Consider the following 14,907-nt stretch of genomic DNA (forward strand, 5'->3'; position numbering starts at 1 on the left):
GTGGCGGCGGCCCAGACCCTGTTCAGTCTCTCAGTGGCCCTGGGGACACGGGTGCTTATGTTACCTTCAAAAACAGGTGTAAAATAGGCTTCTTTTTATTCTCTGTCACAGACCTCAGAATCTGAACCTGTAACCCAAGGGGCCTGATTTTGCCGTATATCAAGATTAAATTGAACTTGAGCTTGAACTCGACCTAAACTTTTTATCTCCCCTCTCCCCCCCCCCCCCCCCCCCTGAGACAGAATGTGAAAAAAGTCATAGTAAATCAGGTCCCAGGTAGAGCTAAAGGAACATTCCCCACTGAGCCAGTTAGAAAGCTCGATCAGTATAGACTAGGTTCTCATGCTCCCCTTTCATCAGTTTAGCTTGTCACTTTAAAGGGCAGCTTTAATTTGTTTTTCAATGTTGTCCTGTAAACAGCTTCAAGAGAATTTCTCTTGAAATGTATTTTACTGTACTTTACTTTGATAATTCAATAGAAATAGAATATGCAGTTCTCTGAGCTGTCCTATTAAAGCAGACTGCTGAAGCCGTTGCTTTCTCTTTTTGATCAGGTGAATTGAAAACCTTATTCCTTTTGGACCGAGAAAACATTCCTGTGTATAACTTGATCGCCAAGGCAACAGACGGAGGTGGCAGATTCTGCCAGTCGGAAATCCATTTATATCTAGAAGATGTTAATGATAACCCACCAAAGTTTTCATCGGATCATTACAACGCTTGTGTCTATGAGAACACAGCCACTAAAGCTCTGTTAACAAAGGTACAGGCAACAGACCCTGATGTAGGTAAGTACAGAAGAAATATTCTTCCGACGAGTCAAAAGACAGCTGCACCCTACTTGTACCCCTCTGTTTATCTGTTATTCTGCTTTTTACATTCTGCATAATGAGTGTTACCTCTCTGGTTCACAAACATCTCCTTCCTGGGAGAATGAATCAGCTTTTTATCAAAGAGGTTCCAAACAAAAGCTCAGGAATGTACATGTTATAAAACAGTTCCTAGGTTCAAAAACGAACCTGTCTTTATTGAATTTTAGGTTGTCACCAGGAGTGAATAGATATAGATGGGCTTGAGTGTAAATTTTAAGGGGCTTTGATGTTGGCTTCAGAACTTTTAGTACAAGAAGAGTGCTGGGCAGACTTCTACGTTCTGTGCCCGGAGAATGGCAAGGACAAATCAAACTCGGGTATACATATAAAGTATCACATACCATGTAAAATGAGTTTATCTTGTTGGGCAGACTATGAGTGCCTAACTCATAGACAAACAGCTTCTGACATCCCCAACACAAGCAGCGACCTCCCACCCAAGGTCAGCCCCCCCTCCAAAAGACCTCCCATGCGAAATCCTCCTGACTCCCTGCAAAACAAACAATGCTCCCCACCACAATAAAAAGAGATCAGCTCCCTTACCCTGGAGGCCCATACAGTCTTACCTCAAAATGCCCCTAGGTGTTCTCAGGACAGGAGTAGTGCTGGGTCTCAAAATGGTAATATCTAGCAGTAGTCTCACAGGACTACCACAAGTGAAGGGTGCCATTTTGAAACTTGATGCCTCAAGAGCAGGCGTGACTGTGCATCAGTACTGCCAACTCAACCTCCAGACCACCAGGGATGTTATGAAGTAGGCCCCTCAGGATCTCCCATGGGAGGAGGCCTGATCTTTCGTGGGAGGGCACTGCATGTGTTGAGGGAGAGGTTCAGAAGGTGGTACTGTTTATGTTAGGGGGGTTCAGTAGCAGGACTTGGCTTTGATAGTATGTGATGAGCTTAAAGTGGCCAAACAAGTAGAAAAGGTGATGGCAAAAGCCAGAAGGATGCTTGAGTGCATGGGGGAGGAGTGGCCAGCAGGAAGAAGGAGGTGATGATGCCTCTGTATAAGTCTCTGGTTAGATCTCATTTACAGTACTGCTTACAATTCTGGAGACTGCACCTTCAAAAAGATACAAACATTATGCAGTCGGTCCAGAGGTTGGCTACTAAAATGGTCAGTGGTCCTCATCATAAAGATATGTATATTTTGGAAGAAAGGAGGGAGAGGGAAGATATGATAGAAACATTTAAATATGTCCATAGCATAAATGCATAGGAGGCAAGTCTCTTTCAGTTGAAAGGACGTTCTGGATCGAGAGGGAATATGATGAAAGGGAAAGGGGATAGACTCAGAAGTAACCTGAAGAATTACTTCTTCACAGAAAGGGTGGTGAATTCATAGAGAGGAAAAGATTATAGATGGTATAGATGGGCAGACTGAATAGTGTTTCTATTGGGGGTGGGGCATGCACTGCTTGAGTTGATGGGCACTGCATATATATGGGGAGGAGAAGGGTTGGATATAACCACCCAATATTCAGCCCGCCACCTAGTTAGCTAACTGGGTAGGTGGCTGAATATCGCATCTGCTTACAATTCATTCTTGCCACAGGTAGAGGCCAGCCAGAGTCTGGATATTCAGTGCTGGTACCTGCAGAGGTGCCGGCACTGATATCGGGGCCTAATTCTGCTTGTGGCAGTCAGCGCTTTATATTTAAATGTGCATCTAGCGCTTTATATTTAAATGTGCATCTAGCGTGTATAGACACATGTATCACATATAAAATATATTTCTTCTATTAGTGCTGTTGCAAGGGCACATCTCATTAATTCAGTTATTAAGTGGAAACCTTCAGTAGAATAACCTCAAAATGAAAATGTTATTTATATGTCAAAAAAGAGGTGTACTGCTCTGTTTGTTTAGTGCTCTGACTGACCCCGGAAGCAAAAGTCTGGCTCAGTAGTACAGCAGCTGTTCTAATTGAGTTTTTTACCCTGCATGGTTTCTTATCTGGCTTTTAAGAACACATCGGACTATAATCTAGGGAGAAACTACGTTTTTCTTGTTTACTTAAAAAGCAATTCTGTAAGCTAGCAGTATGTTACAGAAGTCTAGTAAGCAGTAAAGGGTAGCGAAGTAGACAAAAATGGTTGGAGATCTTTTATTATCAGTGGTTCAGTCTTCCTCGACATGGACTGTGTTTCAGCAACATGGCCTGCATCAGGAGTCAGTAAATCTCAAACTGAGAATATAGGTCTAAAATCAGACTAGATGTTTAACTAATGAGTCTTCAACCTTTCCTGACTGGTCAGTCAATGTCTGATATGGACATCAAACCTGCATTTGCAGCTAAACATAGGCAGTGCGTCAAGCAATTCTCCCACCAAGCATGTGCTTGGTGAGAGAATTTGTTGACGCACATCCTACATTCAAGGGTGAGACTGATGCACCAAAGAAAAGTAAGTATAGTCCCTCTCCATCAGGTGCGCCACTCTCCAAAGGTCATGTAAGCCATGTAAGAAAGCTCTTAAAACTTGCTCTATCGCGTAGTGCATATCCCACCCGAGATACAGAGTTATCTAACTAAGGGTCCACTGTAATATTAAAGCCACCCCACCCCCCACCAAAAGGTGTCCCTCCCCATGACACTGCAGTAGAAGGCCCAAGGCATCAAAAAAAGGCCCCTGATCTTCATTGGGAGCATAGACACATAGCAAGGTATATAAAGTATTTGCTAGAGCTAATTTCAGCAGCAAATATAGGCCATTTTTGTCAGGAATCACCAGTCGAACCTGCCAGGGGAACGCCCCTGACAAGGCTATCATGGTTTGTGCCTGTGATCCAGTAGAAGCAAAATGGTAGGATACTGCCTATGGAAAACCAGGTGCCCCTGCTTCAGATGCGTTTCTTGGATAAAAGCTAAATCCATTCGTAGGTGGCCTGTTCTTTGAACATCAATTGACTTTTAGTCCACACACATTCAAACTCACACACACACTCAGACATAGAGCCATCCACTCCATTCTAGCCAACAATGTAACCCACACCATCTTAACGCCCCCACCCCCCTACACATACACACGCCCTACTACACAATAGCCCTCCATTGTCAATAACATAATCAAATGGCACCAGTAAAAAAAATACCCGACCCCCCCCCCCCCACCCCTTCCCACCTAAAATAACCCCTTCATCAAGTTCGGCATGCCAAAAGATGTCAGCACACCTAAGTAAGGAGGAAGAAAATACCACTGCAGGTAACCCCAACGGGGCTCAACTAGCTATCCACCGAATCCATCCATCCATTTCAGAACACAGAAAGGTGCCAATCCTTGGTTGTCCCAGAAATACGTAAATCCTTAATAAATGAGGATATGGAGCAAGCTGTTTCAAGTCTTGGCTTTCTGGGATAGGAGCCGCTTAGTCGAAGACTGCTGTTGCAGCCTTCCGCCACCTTGGAGACCCGGTGCCATTTCTGCTACTCCAGTTCACCCGTTCAGCAGGTTCACCCACTGTTGGGTTATCTCTAGCTGGAAGCAACTCCTGGGCATCTTCCAATGAGCAAATACGGTGCAGTTCACTTTCTTTATAAAATACCAGAGCAAATGGATGTTGCCACTTGTAGCGGATCCCAGCATCAGGCAAATGTTGGGTCAGAGGGCTCAGTACACAACTACATCGAAGGATAGTAGTAGATAAATCCTGATAGATATCAATTTTGTAAGTATCCAACTCATAAGGCTTATTAGCCCTCACTTTAAGCCAGTATGACCTCCTTCACCTTATAATCCCTGAAACACACTATGATGTCTTTAGGGATGTTGGAGCACCATGAACCCAGTGCTCTATGGGCTCTCTCTAAGGTAGTGATCGCTGGATCAACAGGATCAGCATTGACAGACAATATGGTGGCTGCTACACGTTGTACCACCTTTTCGCAATCCATGTACTCGTGTGACTCAGGCAGCCCCCGCAGACTGAGGTTGGAACAGCAGCTTCGATTCTCCAAGTTCTCAGTTTTATCTAACAGGTATTGCTTGTCTGTCTCTAGTCTGTCAGCTGTTTATCCAAACCAGCGAGCATTTTAGCCTGCTCCTCTAGGCCCATTGCCATGTCGGCGACATGCTTTCTCAGTTCCACAATTTCCCCCTCACAACTCAGCTTGTACATGCATAAATTATGACTCCGTCCAGACTCCTCCCCTCAGCAGGTTTGATTTCATTTTAAATGACATGACTACTATTCAAGACTATATGGAATGAAATTCGTATTTTCTTTCTCAATTGCTTATCTTTTCTGCTAGATGTGATTTTTGTCCCGTCACTTTGTTAAAGTTGGGTTATCCAACTATGAAGAAGATTCGATATAAACAAATTCTGTAATATTCTTTTTCTTATCAGGGGGCTAAAGTTTGGAATGATATTCCTTTACAGATTCGACCAGGGGTTCTCAACCCAATCCTTCAGACACACCTAGTCAGTCAGGTTTTCAATATGCTTGAGTAGATTTGCATAGAATGGAAAGAGTGCCTGCAAATTTATTTCATGCATATTCATTGTGGGTATCCTGAAAAGCTGACTGGTTATGTGTGTCCTGAGGACTGAGTTGAGATCACCTGGACTAGACTAATGCCGTCTGTTATTTATTTTATTTTGTAAAGCTTTGAAAACATGTTTATTCTCTAAGGGGCCCTTTTACAAAGGCACGCTGAAAAATGGCCTAAGGTAGTGTAGACGTGTGTTTTGGGCGTTTGCAGAATCATTTTTCAGCGCACCTGTAAAAAATGCCTTTTTAAAATTTTTGCTGAAAATGGATGTGTGGCAAAATGAAAATTGCTGCGCGTCCATTTTGGGTCAGAGACTTTACCACCAGCCATTGACCTAGCAGTAAACTCTCACACTATAACAGGGCGTTAATAACCTACGCGCGTCAAATGCCACTTTGCACGTGTCCAATACACACATCTGAAAATAAAAATTATTTTCGGACGCGCGTATCAGACGCACACCAAAAATGTAATTACCACAAGAGCCACGCGGTAGCCGGGCGGTAACTCCATTTTGGTGGTTTTAAAAGGGTGTTATTTTCCTATATAATAATTCTCACCTTCAACGTTCTGACTTGCTGCCTGGGACCGCGGCTTATTCCGAGTTGGTCTGCTAGGCTCCATAGATCAGGCTGACATCACCGTAGCCATTATGTCAACTTCAGAACCCGGGGGGAAAAAAAACATGCCTCACAGCTGATCCATGTCCAGAGGGTCACTGGACATGGGTGGCTGGAGGGGGGCAGGGGAGAGAGGAGGTTCGCTGGACATGGGTGGCTGCAGTGGGCGCAGGGGGAGAGGAGGGTCGCTGGACATGGGTGGCTTCAGGGGAGCCAAGGAAAACCTTGCTAGTGCCCGTTTCATTTGTGTCAGAAACGGGCCTTTTTTACTAGTTATTTTATAATTCTCAACTAATATCAGTTGATACCTTAACTTGTAATCTGTCTTGAATTCTTGCAAAACCAGGTAGAATATAAATATGTGGAATGGAATAGAATATTTCTATGAGTATATATGAGCTTGCATCACACATACTGTTACACAAACCGTGTGTGGACGTGTTCAAGGGCAGAGTCACTGTGAGCATTATTTGTAAAATATGCATACATGTGTGTACTTTAATTGCAAACATTTACACTTGCTCAGGAGAAGGTGTGACGTCTACTGCTTCGATCTCATTGTTGTTGCTTTTGCAGGTACATGTTCTTATAAGCTAGAAATAAGCACTTACTTGGCCTTCATAGGTGACCTGTTAAAAAAAATTCCCCTTTCTAAGGATAGACTTGTCCAGTCCTGAATTCCACCCACCGCTGATAAAGCCCTGTTGCCAAGTTTTCTTAGGGCAATCAAAACTGTATGCAGTGGGGTAAACCTGGGACTGGATGAACTTCATCCGAAAAACCTAGAGGAGCCAATTAGTAAACTTACACGATTTCAATCACTACCCTCTGATATTTCTGTTGTATGTCAGTTGAAGTGTGCTGAAAAGATAAAAGAGACTGCAATTGTTACCCTGTTTCCCCGAAAGTAAGACACCCCCCCAAAATAAGACCTAGTAGAGGTTTTCCTGAATTGGTAGATATAAGGCCTCCCCCGAAAGTAAGACCTAGCAAATTTTTGTTTGAAAGCAGGGCCGCCGAGAGCCGGACAAGGCCGCCCCCGGGCTGCCCCCCCCCCCCCACCCGAGGTCGCCGGGCCCCCCCTCCACCCACCCAAGGTCGCTCCCGGAACTAACCTTAAACGCCTCCTTTCACCTTCGCAGCAAGCAGCAGCAGGGCAGACCTCTCCTTCCTTCCATGCCCCGCCCTCGCGGACGTTACGTCAGGTGAGGGCGGGACACGGAAGGAAGGAGTGGCCTGCTCTGCTGCTGCTTGCTGCGAAGGTGAAAGGAGACGTGTAAGGTTAGTTCCGGGAGCGACGGAGGGCGGGCGGGCCAACCCTGATCCAACCCCGATGTTTCCCCCGAAAAATAAGACAGCCCCTGAAAATAAGACCTAGCGCATTTTGGGGGGCAAAAATTAATATAAGACAGTGTCTTATTTTCGGGGAAACACGGTATTTAGTCTAAAAGATTTTCCACTTCAACAGGTAATTTGCTCCTTTTCTCTGGTAGTATGTGAGGCTATCACTGTGTCACATCTCTTAATACAAAAAAAAAGTTCAGTTGCAAAGCATACTGACCTAGCTCTTCTTTTCTTAATTACACTTATAATACAATAATAAAAAATTATGCTGGAATGTCCTGTGTTGATTGAGTTGTAACCATGCATTACACGTAAATGTGCAATGATGGTAAAATACCTTTAAAAGAAATGCATTCTGATATATTAGGAGGTTTATTCTGAGCAAGTTTAATGACTATAGGGTCTGGAGGACAAGGGAACTTTGGGAGTAAATTTTAGAAGCTTTAGGGGTAATTTTATAAACTTTCTTGTTACATAAAGGAGGGAATTCAATAAACAGTGCTGGGGCCTGAATGCCAGCACCCAAGTTAGGCGTGGTTAGGTTGTATTCGGAAATTCCATGCACAACTTTTCAGAACGCCCTGACACTCCCAAGGCCACACCCCCTTTTGAGATACGCACCATGGGATTTAGGCACCATGCCTTATAGAATAGTGTGCAGTGTGATGCCTGTACAAATTTTAATGAGTTCCAGGTTGCTAAATCATGTTTCTATTGATATTTGTGGGGGGGGAGGGGGTCAGTGACCACTGGGGGGGTTACCCCGATTCCCTCCAGTGGTCATCTGGTCATTTAGGGCACCCTTTTGTGCCTTATTTGTTATAAAAACAGGTCTAGCTCAAAACTTCTTGGTTTTAGTCCTGGACGGTTTTGTTTTATTCCATTAGGGCTGAAAAACATCCAAGTGTTAAGGAACGCCCAGATCCCTCCTTTAACATGCCCCTGACACGCCCCTTTGTGATTTGAATGCACTTCTGACGGACTTCATAGAAAAACATTTAAAAATTGGTTTTGAAAATACCAGTTTGAGCGTTTTTCTCTTTTGAAAATGAGCTCCATTTGTGCCTATGTTGCTTTTTTTTAATGGGCACATTTTTGAACTTTTGCAAAGGTATCTTCTTATAAAAGTACCCCCCCCCCCCCCCCCCCCATTAGTTACAAAATTATACTTTATTTTTATACACGTATATAATGCTAGTTATACTCAGGGCCATAGCTCAACTTCGGCGGGAGGGGGGTCCAGAACCCAAGGTGAGGGGGCACATTTTAGCCAACCCTCACCAGCCGAAGTCCCCTTCAGCGCCAGTCTCCCAGTCTGGCGCGTTCGCTGATCTGGATTCTGTTTCTGTGAGTCCTGACGTCCTGCACGTTCCTACGTGCAGGACATCAGGACTCACAGAAACAAAATTCAGATCAGCAATGCGCCGGAGACCGGCGCTGAAGAAGTCTTCGGCTGGTGGGGGTTGGGGACCCCCCACCAAAGGTACCTGACGACAGCGACGGGGGAGGGTTGGTGGTGGCAAGAAGGGGGGGGGTCGAATGTGGCAGGGAGGGTCATTGGCGGGAAGGGGGGGGTCGAATGTGGCGGGGGAGGGTCGCGGTGGAGGGGTGAAAGCAGGGGGGCCACGGCTAAATCTGCGGGGGCCCATGCCCCTGTGGCCCCACCTAGCTACGCCCCTGGTTATACTTATAAACCCTTACTGATTACAGTCCTTGTTTTGTTTTTATTTCCAAATGTCTTCACACAACAGAAAACCTACTTTTCAGTGACGTACCAAATATATGCGTTTATTCAGAATATATTTTCTGAAAGGCTCAACACTTGTCAAGCCTTTTAGAAAATTCTTGTGTAAGCAGGTAGACTTAAATGTCCATTTCCCCATCTAGATGACCTATGCATAGTTATCCTCCTCATCTGTGTGCCTTTCATAGCATTTTTTAAAATATTGTGCATTAAGGAATCCTGGGTATTTGTGGACTTTAGAACAGAGCATTCAGTTCCTGGTGAAAGATACAATAGGAATTCAATTACAGGCCTGTAGGCCAGGTTTCCTGAGTTTCCCTCCCTCTCTCTCCCATTTTCACCTGTAGTCTCCCTGTTCTCACCTAACTCAACCCACTCTCTTCCTGTGAGACTACCATTGGAATGCTTTTGTGTTTCGCTTATATATTCTGATATCTGTCAACGTTTACTTATTTCTGATCTGAAGAAGAAAGGTTACCTTTGAAAGCTAATCGAAAAATGTATTGTTATTCCAATAAAAAAGGTATCATCTTATTTTCTTTTCTCTGCTTTGATATATTTCTATTTATCACCTATAGACGAGAAGTCTTCAGTCACTCTATATCCCATGTCCTTTCTGTTCTGACTGTTGATCTTTGTGCCCCTGTCACATCCTGTCTGTGCGTACAGAAGAGTAATAGATGTCTGCTCAGGCTGGCATGAATGCAGCACACTATACAAAGCTGACGAGGCATGTATTTTCCCACCCCTTGCTTTTATCGCAGTGCTTTTCAGAAGCTGTAGCACTGAAAAGCACTGTCAGATTTTAAAAGAAGAAAATGTGCCCTGATGAAAACAGGTAACCTCTCTTTATCACGTTAATTAATAGATAGGCGAATGTTATTCTGGGATAGCAGCACAGTTCAGCCGAGCTCATAATGCGAATGTAGACGCTGAAGCCCTTTTTGTGCTTATGAGGCAGCCCAGTTTTCCAAGACCCTGCTGCTGAATCAGCTGGCAGTCAGGCAATGTATGCAATGTTGTTGCAGCCTTCTGTTTTAATTAGTTCTAAAATAGCAACGCCCCTGTGGAATGAGCAAGTATACACTGCCTTCCCTTCAGGTCTCATTATGGGAGACTGGCTCAGCACGCAAATTTACTTTGCAGTACATCAACAACTGACTGTACTGTGAGTCGTATCAGCAGTGCTGGCTAATAATCTCAAAATACAAATTACACTGTTGTGCAATGACATTCCAGTTCATCATTATTTAAATTTAAAAAATATACATCCATATGATAGGGTAGGATATTTTTGACGGAAAACAGGAGATTAGTTGACTATCGGGCTCATTTTCGAAAGAGAAGGACTCTCATCTTTCGACATAAATCGGAAGATGGGCGTCCTTCTCACAGGGTCGTCCAAATCGGTATAATTGAAAGCCGATTTTGGACATCCCCAACTGCTTTCCGTCGCAGGGACGGCCAAGTTCAAGGGGGGATATCGGAGGCGTAGTGAAGGCGGGACTTGGGCGTGCCTAACACTTGGGCGTCCACGACCCATAATCGAAAGAACACTTGGACAACTTTACCTGGTCGTGTTTTTCTTACAACCAAGGCACAAAAAGGTGCCCGAAATGATCAGATGACCACCAGAGAGAATCGGAGATGACCTCCCCTTACTCCCCCAGTGGTCACTAACACCCTCCCACCCTCAAAAAATATCTTTTGTGCCAGCCTCAGATGTCATACTCAGGTCCATGACAGCAGTATGCAGGTCCCTGGAGCAGTTTTTGTGGGTGCAGTGCACTTCAGGCAGGCGCACCCAGGCCCATCCCCCTCCCTACCTGTTACGTTTGTGGAGGAAACCGCGAACCGTCCAAAACCCACCACAAACCCACTGTACCCACATCTAGGTGCCCCCCTTCGTCTGAAAGGGCTATGGTAGTGCTGCACAGTTGTGGGTAGTGGATTTTAGGGGAATTTGGGGGGCTCAGCACACAAGGTAAGGGAGCTATGTACCTGGGAGCAATTTATGAAGTCCACTGCAGTGCCCTCTAGGGTGCCTGGTTAGTGTCCTGGCATGTCAGGGGGACCAGTGCACTAGAAATGCTGGCTCCTCCCACGACCAAATGGCTTGCATTTGGTCGTTTCTGAGATGGACGTCCTTGGTTTCGATTATCGCCGAAAATCAGAAACGACCAAGTGTAGGGACGACCAAATTTAAGGATTTGGACATCCCTGACGGTATTTTCGAAACAAAAGATGGACGTCCATCTTGTTTCGAAAATAAGGGTTTCCCCGCCCCTAGATCAGGACGTTTTGCAAGGACGTCCATATCAAAACATGGACGTCCCTTTCGAAAATGCCCCTCCACGGTTCTTCCAGTAGATGCTTCTTTCAGAATATACAATATAGTATGAAACTAATTCACTTTTCATTTTATTGTTTCGAGTCCCAGACTGTATAAGAGCAATTCTGTGAGGTGAACAAATCAGAGGGAAGCAGCAACACAAAATCGTGACGCAATGGTAATGTAGAGAGCCACAGATGAAACAGTAAGGTGGAGCAGGAATTCAGAGGATGCAAATTGATTCAAAGACCCGACACGGCCCGTGTTTTAGCAAATGCTTGCATCAGGGATCAGAATGGTGTTAACAGCATTGCAAATTTGTGACGGGGATATGCCTTGACACTAGTGTTGCTCGAATTTTTGGCAGCCTTCGACACTGTGGATCATAATATGCTTACAAGACTGGCAGAAACAGATATCAGTGGCATAGTATTTACTTGGTTCAAATTCTATCTGTCAGATAGACAACAATCAGTTCTGTTCAGCAACAGAACATCATCACCCTGGGCACTGGACTGTGGGGTGCCACAGGGATCCATACTGTCTCACATTTTATTGAATATCTATTTCAAGCCTCTGGCTGAGCTTCTCCAGTCAATGGACACAAAGTTCTACATCTATGCTGATGATGTGCAACTACTCATACTCACTGTACCAGATTTACCCAGAGCTCTGAGTAAACTGACTGACTGCCTGCCTGCCTGCCTAACCGCAACTCAGGAATGGGCAAACAACAACAAACTTTGCCTGAACCCAAATAAAATAGAGATTCTTTGAGTACCAAACACAAATGGACCAATACCCGACTTCAAAATACCTTTTGGGAAGTATGAACTCCCCCTAAAATCACAGGTCAGGAATCTTGGGATCCTGCTAGACTCATCATTCGCTCTGATGCCACAGTTTCAAACAACCTTCAAAAATTGTCTCTATCACCTACAGCAACTACAAAATCTCTCTCCAAGTATTGAAGACAAGTCTCACCACAGTGATCCATGCTATGATAACATCACGACTAGACTACTGTAATGCCCTGTACACTGGTCAAACCAAAAAAAAAGTTTGTATCAGCTTCAACTAACACTAGCCATTTTAGCTGTTCCTCATAGGGAAGTCGTCCCATCCCCTTTATCATTTTTGTTGCCCTTCTCTGCATCTTTTCTAATTCCACTATATCTTTTTTGAGATGCGGCAACCAGAATTGAACACAATATTCGAGGTGCGGTCGCACCATGGAACAATACAAAGGCATTATAACATCCTCATTTTTGTTTTCCATTCCTTTCCTAATAATACCTAACATTCTATTTGCTTTCTTAGCCGCAGCAGCAAACTGAGCAGAAGGTTTCGATGTATCATCAATGACGACACCTAGATCCCTTTCTTGGTCCATGACTCCTAACGTGGAACCTTGCATGACGTAGCCAAAATTCGGGTTCCTCTTTCCCACATGCTTCACTTTGCACTTGCTCACATTAAACGTCATGTGCCATTTAGATGCCCAGTCTCCCAGTCTCGTAAGGTCCTCTTGTAATTTTTCACAATCCTCCCGTGACTTAACGACTTTGAATAACTTTGTCATCAGGAAATTTAATTACCTCACTAGTTTCTCCCATCTCTAGGTCATTTATAAATTTGTTAAACAGCGGTCCCAGCACAGACCCCTAGGGAACCCCACTAACTACCCTTCTCCATCAAGAATACTAACCATTTAACCCTACTCTCTGTTTTCTATCTTCTAACCAGTTTTTAATCCACAATAGAACACTACCTCCTATCCCATGACTCTCCAATTTCCTCTGAAGTCTTTCATGAGGTACTTTGTCAAACGCCTTCTGGAAATCCAGATACACAATATCAACATGCTCACCTTTATCCACATGTTTGTTCACCCCTTCAAAGAAATGTAGTAGAGTGGCGAGGCAAGATTTCGCTTCACTAAATCCATGTTTACTTTGTCTCATTAATCCATGCTTTTGAATATGCTGTGTAATTTTGTTCTTTATAATAGTCTCTACCATTTTGCCCGGCACCGACATAAGACTCACCGGTCTATAATTTCCCGGATCTCCTCTGGAACCTTATTTAAAAATCGGCATTACATTGACCACCCTCCAATCTTCCAGTACCACGCTCGATTTTAAGGATAAATTATATATTACTAACAATAGCTCCGCAAGCTCATTTTTCAGTTCTATCAGTACTCTGGGATGAATACCATCCGGTCCAGGAGATTTGCTACTCTTCAGTTTGTAGAACTGCCCCATTACATCCTCCAGGTTTACAGAGAATTCATTAAGTTTCTCCAACTCGTCAGCTTCAAATACTATTTCCGGCACCGGTATCCCACCCAAATCTTCCTCGGTGAAGACCGAAGCAAAGAATTCATTTAATCTCTCCGCTATGGCTTTGTCTTCCCTGATCGCCCCTTTTACTCCTCGGTCATCTAGTGGTCCAACTGATTCTTTTGCCGGCTTCCTGATTTTTAATATACTTAAAAAAAATTTTACTGTGTGTTTTTGCTTCCAGCGCAATCTTTTTTTCGAAGTCCCTCTTAGCCTTCCTTATCAGCGCTTTGCATTTGACTTGACATTCCTTATCCCGTTTCTTATTATTTTCAGTCGGTTCCTTCTTCCATTTTCTGAAGGATTTTCTTTTAGCTCTAATAGCTTCCTTTACCTCACTTTTTAACCACGCCGGCTGTCGTTTGGTCTTCCATCCTCCATTTTTAATACGCGGAATATATTTGGCCTGTGCTTCCAGGATGGTGTTTTTGTACAGCATCTACGCCTGATGTAAATTTTTGACCCTTGCAGCCGCTCCTCTTTTTTTTTCACCGTTCTTCTCATTTTATCATAGTCTCCTTTTTTAAAGTTAAACGCTAACGTATTTGATTTCCTATGTATACTTACTTCAAAGCTAATATCATATCCGATCATATTATGATCATTGTTATCAAGTGGCCCCAGCACCATTACCTCCTGCACCAGATCATGTGCTCCACTAAGGACTAGGTTTAGAATTTTTCCTTCTCTCGTCGGCTCCTGTGCCAGCTGCTCCATAAAGCTGTCCTTGATTTCATCAAGGAATTTAAAACTCTATGTTTGATTTTCAAGGTCCTCAGACAAAATGAGCCAGAGTACTCCCTTTACATACCTTTAAGACCTCTAAGGTCCTCTCAAGGATCATCACTGTCTGTACTTTCAGCAAAAGAAATTGTACAATGTGATACCCGCCAGTGAGCCTTCTTGGAAGTAGCCCCCACGGTCTAGAATTTACTCCCAAAGTGACTACGTATAACTCAAGACTATCTGTACTTCAGGAAGTAGATGAAAGCTTGGCTCTTCTCCCAACCCTTTAATATATAGGGTGACTGACTATTTACTAATTCTGCACCTGGACTAGCTAGCTACACACACTGAAGGGCATTTTCGAAAGGTCGTCCAAGTATGAATTAGGACGCCCTTGTGAAGTCAGCCAAAATCAGGTAGGTATAAACGAAAAA

At 44.0% G+C, this 14,907-nt stretch overlaps 1 protein-coding gene across 1 annotated transcript in view; it reads left to right on the plus strand.

Annotated features, from left to right (window-relative positions):
• FAT3 (FAT atypical cadherin 3) overlaps nt 1–14,907 on the plus strand; it is a 739,365-nt gene that overhangs the window by 584,430 nt on the left and 140,028 nt on the right. The window contains 1 exon segment of the mRNA XM_030200168.1: nt 555–788. Within this exon segment, the coding sequence (XP_030056028.1) occupies nt 555–788 (234 nt within the window).

This window comes from Microcaecilia unicolor, chromosome 4 (genome assembly GCF_901765095.1).
Source record: "Microcaecilia unicolor chromosome 4, aMicUni1.1, whole genome shotgun sequence".
NCBI classification, from domain to species: domain Eukaryota; kingdom Metazoa; phylum Chordata; class Amphibia; order Gymnophiona; family Siphonopidae; genus Microcaecilia; species Microcaecilia unicolor.